The sequence below is a fragment of the Macaca mulatta genome, chromosome 7 (assembly GCF_049350105.2).
Source record: "Macaca mulatta isolate MMU2019108-1 chromosome 7, T2T-MMU8v2.0, whole genome shotgun sequence".
Classification (NCBI taxonomy): domain Eukaryota; kingdom Metazoa; phylum Chordata; class Mammalia; order Primates; family Cercopithecidae; genus Macaca; species Macaca mulatta.
In genome coordinates this window covers 50470135-50482550 of record NC_133412.1, presented here as the reverse complement: position 1 = coordinate 50482550, position 12416 = coordinate 50470135, and the positions used below count along the sequence as shown (strand labels likewise).

Sequence of the window (12416 nt, the reverse complement as noted above, 5' to 3'; positions counted from 1 at the left end):
ATTTGGAAGTCATGCTGCTGTTCTGTACTGTCTCTCCTGTGTTTGAGAGCTCAGTGGACGGTAGGGCTCTCCTGGGACTCGGGGAGCTAATTACCCTGAAAAAGGCATATAGCACCCATACTATGTTTCTGTTTCTTGGTTGGGTTTGGGTTTAGGTGTTTGGTTTGTTTCTTGCAGTGCCATGCTGACCTCAGACCATTGTTGCCAGGGTCTCCTCAGCCAGAAACCAGCCTGCTTGGAGCCAAGGCTCCAAGCCTGTGAGGTGGCTGAAAGTGCCCCCACAGCTAGGAGACCTAAAGCCTCTTCCTTTTCTTCCCATTGTGTTGACTGGGTTTTTCCAGGGGAGGAGTGGGGCCAGTTAAAAGCTCCCCATGCCAACCGATTCATCTTCTCTCACGACCTCTCCAACGGGGCCATGAATATGCTGGAGGTGTTTGTGTCTAGCCTGGAGGAGTTTCAGCCAGACCTGGTGGTCCTCTCTGGATTGCACATGATGGAGGGACAAAGCAAGGAGCTCCAGAGGAAGAGACTCTTGGAGGTAATGGCACTGTTACAGAATTTCACAGATCTCAGCTGGTGGTTTTCTTCAGGTTCCAGCCTCTCTTGGCATCTGCTGCCTTGTCTTAGGTCCTGGCCTCGCAGGGACATAATCTTGGCAGCTGGCTGTAGAGCTTGCCTCCTGCTGCAGTGAGGCACCTCACTGTATCCCTACAGACGTGGGCAGCAGCTTGAGTAGGACAGGTCAGAACATCTTCTTGCCTGAGCCTCTGCATCCTGTGCTAAACTGACCGTGGTTGCAAGCTGCAGGGTTTGTAGTTTGTGTCCTTTGTGTTATTTGTATCATCTCACTTCACATCAGCTATGCTGCAACTCCTACAGATTCGTACAGCAGTCGAAGTGAACTGCTCCATTTAGGTCCCAGGAATAGGCTGGCCACATGAATATACAGGGACACTTCTTTGTCATCTCTGATTCTGTATCCCTGATGGCTCTGCACAGCCTAGTCTTCCCTGGTGGGAAAAGTGTCCCTTGTCCACAGAGGCGGTGGGGGACCCACATTGCTTGTAGCTCTCGTGAGCATGCAAAGAAGGCCATTACCAGGAGGAACCGCCTCTCAGGATCTGATCTATTTTCCCCCTTTCTTTACTTCCTTCTATTTCTAATGGCAGTGCTTATCTTCTTCTCTTTGCAGGTTGTAACCTCCATTTCTGACATCCCCACTGGTATTCCAGTTCACCTAGAGCTGGCCAGTATGACCAACAGGGAGCTCATGAGCAGCATTGTGCATCAGGTAACCACATGGGACCATTGTTTGGCCCTGATCCTCATAGAGCCTTGCAGAGAAGCTTTTTTGTGCAGTGGGACCATCTGTTTGGGCTCAGGGACTGGCTCACTGACATGTAGGTTTGTGTCACTCAGAATCAAGTCCATGGAGATCCAAATAAGGATCCAGGACTGTTCTGAAACAGTAGTGTCTCCTACTAGGTTAAAGTTACATAACTGACAGATTTGTCGATATTTCTCCTCTGGAATGGGAAAGTTGAAAGTGAGTGGAGAAAACTGAAAGCCCAGCTCAGCTGTTTTCAGTTGAATTTCAAGAAGCTCAAAGCAAAGAAACTTTGGGGGAACCTCCCTCCTTCCTCAGGCATCTGGGTGTTTGGCGCCTGCCTCTGGGCAGCAGCAGTGATTAGTATAAATCCGAGCAGGTGAGGCTTCAGAACACAAGCTTTGGAGACCTGGGTTAGCATGCCAGCCTTGCACTCCCTGGCTTTATGAACTCAGGCAAGTATCTCACTGGCAATCTATTGTTACCTAATCTTCTTAATTGGTTATATATTCATTTGGTTAAAAAATACTCCAAAACTATGAAAAGATATGCAATGAAGTCTCCCTCCTACTTCCTCCCCTTCCCTACTTGTAACCTTCATCAGTTTATTTCCAGAGTTCTTTTGTACAAGTATAAGAAAATACGGAAATATATCCTGATTTTCCTTTTCCATCCGCTTTTCCCCAAAAAGATAGCATAGCCTACTGAATACACTGTTCTTCACTTTGCTCTTTTTTTCACTAAATATATCTTGGAGATCTTCCTGCATCACTAACATGGAGAGTATCCTCTGTCTTTTCACAGCCACATGGTTAAAATGAATGTGTAGATGTACCTCTGTTTACTTAACCTGAACCTTCTTGATGGACATACTGGTTATTTACTGCCCTTTGCTGTTACAGTGCTGCAGTGAACGACTTTATACATGATTTTATTTTGCGTGTGAGCAAGTCCATATGTATGAGAAATTTTCAGAAGAAGAACAGCTGGATTGGAGCATAAGAAAGCATTTGTAATTTTGAGATTGCCAGCTTGCCCTCCATGAGAATTATACCAGTTTACTTCCCACTGGCATTCTTTACAAATGCTTGTTCCCTCATATCCTTGCTACCAGAATGTTAAAATTTGCATTTATATCAGTCTGACAGATGAAAAAATGGTATTTCAGTATACAGTCATCCCTCGTCATCAGCAGTGTGTGGGCCGGGGGTGGGGAGTGTATTCCAGAACCCTTCCCAGATACCAGAATCTGCAGATGTTTACATCCTGCAGTTGGCCCCATGGAATCTGTGGATTAGACAAGTTGGCCCTCCCTATCTGCAGGTTCCACATCCTCGAATACTCTGTTTTCCATTTGAAGTTGGTTGAACCCACGGATATGGAGGGCTGACTGGTGTTCTTTTTTTCTTTTTTTTTTTTTTTAATAGACTTCATTTTTTTTTTACAGTAATAATTAGGTGCACAGCAAAATACAGCAGAATCCAAGAGAGTTCCCATATATTCCCAGTCCCCTCACACACACAGCCTCCCGCACTACCAGCAGCCTGCACCAGAGTGGCACATTTATTGTAACTAGGGAGCCTACACAGGCACATCATCAGCACCCAAAGTCCATAGTTTACAGTTGGGCTCACTCTTGGTGTTTCTCAGTATAGCTTTTGTTTGGGTTTTTCTTCTCACCTTTAAAAAAAAATGAGCCATTTCTATTTCATTTTCATTTAGTAACTGGCTATGTCATGGGACATCTTAGGAGCCAGGTTATCTCCATCAGAAAGAGACCTGTCATTGTTTTTGTTAGCAGGTCTTTCCTGCGGTGACTTCTCTTGGGCTGAATGAACAGGAGCTGTTATTTCTCACCCAGTCGGCATCTGGACCTCACTCTTCTCTCTCTTCGTGGAACGGTGTTCCTGATGTGGGCATGGTCAGTGACATCCTCTTCTGGATCTTGAAAGAACACGGGAGGAGTAAAAGCAGAGCCTCGGATCTCACCAGGATCCATTTCCACACACTGGTCTACCACATCCTGGCAACTGTGGATGGACACTGGGCCAACCAGCTGGCAGCCGTGGCTGCAGGAGCTCGTGTGGCTGGGACACAGGCCTGCGCCACAGAAACCATAGACACTAGCCGAGTGTCTCTGAGGGCACCCCAAGAGTTCATGACTTCCCATTCGGAGGCAGGCTCCAGGATTGTATTAAACCCAAACAAGCCAGTAGTAGAATGGCACAGGGAGGGAATATCCTTCCACTTCACACCAGTGTTGGTGTGTAAAGACCCCATTCGAACTGTAGGCCTTGGAGATGCCATTTCAGCCGAAGGACTCTTCTATTCAGAAGTACACCCTCACTATTAGGAAGATTGTTAGGGGTAATTTTTCTGAGGAAGGAGAACTAGCCAACTTAAGAATTACAGGAAGAAAGTGGTTTGGAAAATAGGATTGAGAGGGTCAGAACTGTTCATAAATCTAGTTGGAAGACAGCCAAAGAAATAAAAGCAGATTAAACTGTATCAGATACATTCCAGCCTGTTGGCAACTCCATAAAAACATTTCAGGTTTTAATCAGAATTTAGCTAATGAGACTGGATTTTTGTTTTTTATGTTGTGTGTCACAGAGCTAAAAACTCAGTTCCTAAATCCTCAGTTTATGCGGCGCCATCTAGTATTTTAAGCCAAACTTCTTCACCCCTGAGAGCATGTCAGCTGGAGAAAAGCACTCCTTCCTTGCCCACTTGAGAAGTGCACGCCCACTCACCCAACATCCTGGTCTCTAGGAAAGCCTCATGTGAGGTTCCTCTCTCAGCTCAGTGCCCATGGGCAAGGATCATCATTTCCATTCAGTGTTACAATGACAATATTTAATGAGTATAACCTTCTCAGTCTCCTGCTCTCAAATTTAGGACAGAGCCGCTAAGGACAAAACAATCCCTCCTGTGCTTTATGATGGCAGCAGGGGCTGGGGAACCTCTGAGGGACTCGTTCATTCTGCAGTTGTCTAGAAGCCTGGGTGGCGTCGTGAGCTGAAGGATCGTGCTTTCCTGTCCTGGCTCCATAGGTTATAGGCTGGCTGGTGAAAGGTTCACGTGGCCTGAGCTGAACTTCATTGCCTAGCTTTGGATGTGCTTTCTGCCATGAAGACTGATTTTTGTTCGTTCTGAGCCTTCAAGGAATTTGCTTTTTACAACTGGAATATGCTCCTGTGTGTATAACAGATCATGTATGTTTTATGTTTTCATTGATCATTAAAGAGTTTGACCTCAGAGCTCCAGGATCATCAATAAATTTGTCATGTTATATATTTATTTTTTTATAAATCAAGACTTCTGTGTGCTCTTAAATATATTAAAAACAATTTACATTTCAGGATTTCTGTCTGTAATTGATTTTTGTTTCCATCACCACTCTGAAACCAGATAAGATAAAAATCATTCTGGTGTTCATTTATGATGTACATGTTACTTTGCTCTTGAGGTACTTGCAGTCCCTCATGCTGAGCCTGGGCTATAGGCCTGTCCTGTGGGGTTGAAACTGACACAAAGTACTAGTATGAAGTAGCCCAGTTAAAGCTGAATTAGAGCATAGCAGTTTGAGAGCATGGTGAACCTTTTCAGCTTGTTCGGAGGGCAGTATGAACATGGCAGTTGGTGGTGGGCCTGCCTAGTTCATCGGGTTTTCATTTCCTCCGGGCCCACAACAGCTTCTAGAATCTCAAAGCTACCTCAAGCTCTTCATTTGTGACCTCCCTTTCCCTGCTTTGGGTAAGAAAGCTTGATTACTCCTTCAAAGAAAATTTAAGCCTAGAATGCAGCTTGTAACTCAAAGCTGCATAGGCTTAAATTAACGAAATATCTGGCTGCTGTCTCATCCTTCTGTTTCCCAGATAAGTTAAAAATAACCAACCTTCTAGCCTATTTTTATTAGAAAGGCTTACATGAGATTTTTATTTTCTCAAGAATTGAAATATTTATATTCTAAACCTAAGAAGACTTTATTAGGAGTTGTGAAGTGTTCTCCACATGATCTTTTCTAAGTTGACTGAGCCCCCGGTCCTGAGTGTATATTCTTAACAGGTTCTCCATTTTTTGATTGGTGCTGCCAATAAAGACTAGTTCAGGGAGTATAGACCGCACGTACCCTATAGCAGTGTTTTTCAAATAATGGATCTTGAACTAATAGCCACTAAATCCATTTGGTTATCACAAAAAGTATAAAAACACATCATACATTATAAGGGTAAGTATAAGTAAGCATTGTTTTGTAAAGTGTCAGTGACTGTCTGAGTGTATATAGATTTGAACATACATTGCCCTGCAGAATGTCCCATCTTTTTTGTGAAGTAGCTAAGCAATAGAAGTGATGGGTATTTATCACACAGGACAGATTATGCAGAGGTGAGCTGGAAGGGTAGGATAAGCTGAACAGGTAGGGGCTTCAAGTTTCTCAACCCTTTGCTTTGGTGTTTTACAAAGGTATTTTACATATGATTTTATGTGAAGAAATGTTTGAAAATCCATTGGCCTAAAAAGGATGCCCAATGAAGAGTGAGTCTTCCTGAAAACTGTTGGTACACTCTGGCTTTCATCTGAAACTGATTTAAAATGCAGGGAAAAGAAAAGCTGCAGCATACAAAGCACTACGAAGAAGTAAGAGTACAGCCAAGAATCTGTCATCCTTATCATGCAGGTACAGTTTGCATTGTATTGTCTCCTAACAAGTTTGAGAAGAAATCCACATTCTACACAAGGTTTTGAGATGGTGAGTACTGAATGATGTTGGACAAGTTACCCTTACTGAGCCTTACTTTGCTCATCTGTAAAATGGGGTTAATGATGGTACCTACCTTCATAGGGCTGTTGATTAAAGGAGACTGCCATGTGGAATATTTAGCACAGTATGGGGCACATATTTAAGAGTTAAATAATTGTCAGTTATAACTAAGCTGAACAGACAATTTCCTGGGTCTCTTTAGAACTATTTTAAATCACTGAAAAGCTACTTGTAATAATTTAACATTTTGTTTTCTGGTCTTTTAAGGTAAAAATGTTTATATAGTGAAACTGCACAAATTTTAAGTGTGCCATTTGGTAAGTTTGTTTTTTTTTTTGTTTTTGAGACAGTCTTACTCTATCACCCAGGCTGGAGTGCAGTGGTGCAATCCCAGCTCATTGCAACCTCCGCCTCCTGGGTTCAAGTGATTCTGCTGCCTCAGCTTCCCAATTAGCAGGGATTACAGGCACCCACCACCACGCCCAGCTAAGTTTTTTGTATTTTTAATAGAGACGGGTTACCCAGGCTGGTCTCGAACTCCTGACCTCAGGTGATCCACCCACCTCGGCCTCCCGAAGTGCTGGGATTACAGGCATGAGCCACCATGCCTGGCCTTTGTTTTTGTTTTTGAGAGTGTCGCTCTGTCGCCCAGGCTGGAGTGCAGTGGCTCAGTCTCAGCTCACTGTAACTTCCACCTCCCGGGTTCAAGCGATTCTCCTGCTTCAGCTGCCCAAGTAGCTGGGATTACGGTGCCTGCCACCACACTAGGCTACTTTTTGTATTTTTAGTAGAGATAGGGCTTCACCATGTTGGCCAGGCTGGTCTTGAACTCCTGACCTCAGGTGATCTGACCACCTTGACCTCCCCAAGTGTTGGGATTACAGGTGTGAGCCACCACACCCAGCCAGGTAAGTTTTGACAAATGCATATACTCACCTAACCCAAGTGGCTATCAAGATTCAGAATGGGCCAGGTGCGGTCTCTACTAAAAATACAAAAATTAGCAGGGTGTGGTGGTGGGCGCCTGTAATCCCAGCTACTGGGGAGGCTGAGACAACAGAACTGCTTGAGCCCTTGGGGCGGAGGTTGGAGTGAGCCAAGATCATGCCGCTGCACTCCTGCCTGGGCAACACGGCAAACTCTGTCTCAAAAAAAGATTCAGATGGACAGCCCCAAGCACATTGCCTGAGTTAGTCTTGATTTACAAGGAGCAGCAAAAATAAAAAGTCCCCATCACCCTAGATAGTTCCTTCACGCCACTTCTAAGTCATCCCCACCCCATATCTCAAGCCCCAGAACAACCAGTTACTTTTTTTCCCCATAAATTAGTTTTGCCTGTTTTCAGAATGCAACTTAAAAATGGAGTCATTCAGTATTTAGTCCTTTGTATAAAGCTGCTTGCATTTAGCATAGTATTTTTTAGAATAATCCATGTTGCATGTAGTTGGTTGCTTTTTATAGCTAGATAGTATTCCACTGTGAGTACACAGCATTGTGTATAATGGCCTTCTGTTTCACACAAGTGCTTTTGCCGTTTTCAGAGTAGAGGTCTTAACGTTTAGTCAGTTAAATTCCTAAGTATTTCATATCAATAGCATTTGACACTTTTGTGATTTTTTTAAAATTTTATTTTCAAAATTGTTCCTTGCTTGTATATAAAAATACAATTGATTTTTGTACATTGACATTGTATCTTGTGACCTTGCCAAATCCACTTAGGTGTAGTCACTGTATTTTCATAATTTATTTTTAGGATTCCTTAGGATCTTCTACATAATCATGTCATCTCTAAAGAGTTTTATTTCTTCCTTTCTAATCTTTATGCCTTTTTATTTCTTGCCTTATTGCACTGGCCAGAACTCTAGTCCAGTATAATGCTGAATAGAAGTGGTAAGAGTAAACATCTTTGCCTTGGTCCTAATCTTAGGGACAAAGTAGTCAATATTTCACTAAATATGATGATATCCATTGCATTTTTTTTCTCATGGATGCCCTTCATCAGGTTGAAGATGTTCCCATCTATTCTCGATTTGCTGAGAATTTTTATGATTTTGTTTTGTTTTGTTTTTTACTTTCTCGGGGGCTGAAAAGGGTATTGAAGTTTTAGGTTCATAGCAAACTTGAGAGAAAATACAGACACTTGCCATATATCAGCTGCCCCAACACATGCATAGCCTCCTCCCTCCCTGTCAACATCTCCCATGAGAGTGGTACATTGGTTACAACTGATGAATGTATACGGACACATCTTTATCACCCAAAGTCCATAATTTACTTTAGGCTTCAGTCTTGTACATTCTGTGGCTTTGGATAGAGTCTCACTCACTTTGTCACCCAGACTGCAGCGCGGTGTTGCGATCTTGACTCACTGCAACCTCCACCTCCCGGGTTCAAGCCATTCTCCTGCCTCAGCCCCTTGAGTAACTGGGATTACAGGCATGTGCCACTATGCCCGGCTAATTTTTGTACTTTTAGTAGAAATAGGGTTTTGCCATATTGGCCAGGCTGGTCTCAAACTCCTGACCTCAGGTGATCTGCCCACCTCAGCCTCCCAAAGTGTTGGGATTACAGGAGTGAGACACCACACCTGGCCTGGACAAATATATTAATATAACAACATGCATCCACCACTATGGTATACAGGGTATTTTCACTGCCCTAACAGCCCTCTGTGCTCTGTTAATCCTTCCCTCCCCACTAATCTCTGGCAACCACTGATCTGTTTGCTGTCTCTCTAGTTTTGCCTTTTCCAGAAGGCTGTATTGTTGGAATCATGTGGGATGCAGCCATTTCAAATTGATTCCTTTCTATAGTAAGATACGCTTCAGTTTCTTATATGTCTTTTCATGGCTCATTTCTTTTTTTTTTTTTTAATTATACTTTACGTTCTAGGGTACATGTGCACAACATGCAGGTTTGTTACATATGTATACATGTGGCATGTTGGTGTGCTGCACCCATTAACTTGTCATTTACATTAGGTATATCTCCTAATGCTATCCTTCCCCCCTCCCCCCTCCCCCCTCCCCACAATAGGCCCTGGTGTGTGATATTCCCCTTCCTGTGTCCAAGTGATCTCATTGTTCATTTCCCACCTATGAGTGAGAACATGTGGTGTTTGGTTTTCTATTCTTGTGATAGTTTGCTGAGAATGATGGTTTCCAGCTGCATCCATGTCCCTACAAAGGACATGAATTCTTCCTTTTTTATGGCTGCATAGTATTCCATGGTATATATGTGCCACATTTTCATAATCTAGTCTGTCACTGATGGACATTTGGGTTGATTCCAAGTCTTTGCTATTGTGGATAGTGCTGCAATAAACATATGTGTGCATGTGTCTTTATAGCAGCATTATTTATAATCCTTTGGGTATATCCCCAGTAATGGGATGGCTGGGTCAAATGGTATTTCTAGTTATAGATCCTTGAGGAATCGCCACACTGTTTTCCACAATGGTTGAACTAGTTTACAGTCCCACCAACAGTGTAAAAGTGTTCCTATTTCTCCACATCCTCTCCAGCACCTGTTGTTTCCTGATTTTTTTAATGATTGCCATTCTAACTGGTGTGAGATGGTATCTCATTGTGGTTTTGATTTGCATTTCTCTGATGGTGAGTGATGATGAGCATTTTTTCATGTGTCTGTTGGCTGTATAATGTCTTCTTTTGAGAAGTGTCTGTTCATATCCTTTGCCCACTTTTTGATGGGGTGGTTTTTTTCTTGTAAATTTGATTGAGTTATTTATAGGTTCTGGATATTAGCCCTTTGTCAGATGAGTAGATTGCAAAAATTTTCTCCCATTCTGTAGGTTGCCTGTTCACTCTGATGGTAGTTTCTTTTGCTGTGCAGAAGCTCTTTAGTTTAATTAGATCCCGTTTGTCAATTTTGGCTTTTGTTGCCATTACTTTTGGTGTTTTAGACATGAAGTCCTTGCCCATGCCTATGTCCTGAATGGTATTGCCTAGGTTTTCTTCTAGAGTTTTTATGGTTGTAGGTCTAACATTTAAGTCTCTAATCCATCTTGAATTAATTTTCATATAAGGGAGTAAGGAAAGGATCCAGTTTCAGCTTTCTACTTATGGCTAGCCAATTTTCCCAGCACCATTTATTAAATAGGGAATCCTTTCCCCATTTCTTGTTTTTGTCAGGTTTGTCAAAGATCAGATGGCTGTAGATGTGTGGTATTATTTCTGAGGGCTCTGTTCTGTTCCATTGGTCTATATCACTGTTTTGGTACCAGTACCATGCTGTTTTGGTTACTGTAGCCTTGTAGTATAGTTTGAAGTCAGGTAGCGTGATGCCTCCAGCTTTGTTCTTTTGGCTTAGGATTGTCTTGGCAATGTGGGATCTTTTTTGGTTCCATATGAACTTTAAAGCAGTTTTTTCCAATTCTGTGAAGAAAGTCATTGGTAGCTTAATGGGGATGGCATTGAATCTATAAATTACCTTGGGCAGTATAGCCATTTTCACAATATTGATTCTTCCTTTCCATGAGCATGGTATGTTCTTCCATTTGTTTGTGTCCTCTTTTATTCACTGAGCAGTGGTTTGTAGTTCTCCTTTCTCCTTGAAGAGGTCCTTTACACCCCTTGTAAGTTGGATTCCTAGGTATTTTATTCTCTTTGAAGCTGTTTTGAATGGGAGTTCATTCATGATTTGGCTCTCTGTCTGTTACTGGTGTATAAGAATGCTTGTGATTTTTGCACATTGATTTTGTATCCTGAGACTTTGCTGAAGTTGCTTATCAGCTTAAGGAGATTTTGGGCAGAGACAATGGGGTTTTCTAAATAGACAATCATGTCATCTGCAAACAGGGACAATTTGACTTCTTCTTTTCCTAACTGAATACCCTTTATTTCTTTCTCTTGCCTGATTGCCCCAGCCAGAACTTCCAACACTATGTTGAATAGGAGTGGTGAGAGAGGGCATTCCTGTCTTCTGCCACATTTCAAAGGGAATACTTCCAGGTTTTGCCCATTCAGTTTGATATTGGCTGTGGGTTTGTCATAAATAGCTCTTATTATTTTGAGGTACATTCCATCAATACCGAATTTATTGAGAGTTTCCTGGATATCCTTGTTAACTTTCTGTCTCGTTGATCTGTCTAATGTTGACAGTGGGGTGTTAAAGTCTCCCATTATTATTATACGGGAGTCTAAGTCTCTTTGTAAGTCTCTAAGGACTTGCTTTATGAATCTGGGTGCTCCTGTATTGGGTGCATATATATTTAGGATAGTTAGCTCTTCCTGATGAATTGATCCCTTTACCATTATGTAATGGCCTTCTTTGTCTCTTTTGATCTTTGATGGTTTAAAGTCTGTTTTATCAGAGACTAGGATTGCAACTCCTGCTTTTTTTTTGTTTTCCATTTGCTTGGTAGATCTTCCTCCATCCCTTTATTTTGAGCCTGTGTGTGTCTCTGCATGTGAGATGGGTCTCCTGAATACAGCAAACTGATGGGTCATGACTCTGTATCCAATTTGCCAGTCTGTGTCTTTTAATTGGACCATTTAGTCCATTTACATTTAAGGTTAATATTGTTAATGTGTGAACTTGATCTTGTCATTATGATATTAGCTGGTTGTTTTGCTCGTTAGTTGATGCATTTTCTTCCTAAAGTCCGATGGACTTTACATTTTGGCATGTTTTTGCAATGGCTGGTACCACTTGTTCCTTTCCATGTTTAGTGCTTCCTTCAGGATATCTTGTAGGGCAGGCCCGGTGGTGACAAAATCTCTGAGCATTTGCTTATCTGTAAAGGATTTTATTTCTCTTTCACTTATGAAACTTAGTTTGACTGGATGTGAAATTCCAGGTTGAAAATTCTTTTCTTTAATAAGTTGAATGTTGTCTCCCACTCTCTTCTGGCTTGTAGAGTTTCTGCCGAGAGATCTGCTGTTAGTCTGAAGGGCTTCCCTTTGTGGGTAACCCGACCTTTCTCTCTGGCTGCCTTTAACATTTCTTCCTTCATTTCAACTTTGGTGAATCTGACAATTATGTGTCTTGGAGTTGCTCCTCTCGAGGAGTATCTTTGTGGCGTTCTCTGTATTTCCTGAATTTGAATGTTGGCCTGCCTTACTAGGTTAGGGAAGTTCTCCTGGATGATATCCTGCAAAGTGTTTTCCAAGTTGGTTCCATTTTCCCTGTCACTTTCAGGCACACAATCAGACATAGATTTGGTCTTTTCACATAATCCCATATTTCTTGGAGGCTTTGTTCATTTCTTTTTACTCTTTTTTCTCTAACTTCTCTTCTCAATTCATTTCATTCATTTGATCTTCAATCGCTGATACTCTTTCTTCCAGTTGATCGAGTTGGTTA

At 42.2% G+C, this 12416-nt stretch overlaps 1 protein-coding gene and 1 long non-coding RNA gene across 21 annotated transcripts in view; one reads left to right on the top strand and one right to left on the bottom strand.

Annotated features, from left to right (window-relative positions):
- Positions 1-4691, top strand: part of ADPGK (ADP dependent glucokinase) — a 36466-nt gene extending 31775 nt beyond the window's left edge. For 13 of the 20 annotated variants that reach the window (XM_077939766.1, XM_077939780.1, XM_077939781.1 and 10 more), the window contains 3 exons: positions 342-538; positions 1193-1291; positions 3126-4691. In XM_077939766.1, coding sequence (XP_077795892.1) covers positions 342-538; positions 1193-1291; positions 3126-3680 — 851 coding nt within the window. In that variant the 3' untranslated portion in view covers positions 3681-4691. The remainder of the gene's footprint in view (positions 1-341; positions 539-1192; positions 1292-3125) is intronic. The other 7 variants (XM_015142682.3, XM_077939773.1, XM_077939774.1 and 4 more) reach the window with 3 other exon arrangements.
- Positions 3028-7036, bottom strand: LOC144329975 (uncharacterized). The gene is made up of 2 exons (XR_013395744.1): positions 6841-7036; positions 3028-5417 (listed from the first exon to the last, which is right to left on the bottom strand). It is a non-coding gene; the product is annotated as an uncharacterized LOC144329975 (long non-coding RNA).
- Positions 7037-12416: the final 5380 nt, after the last annotated feature.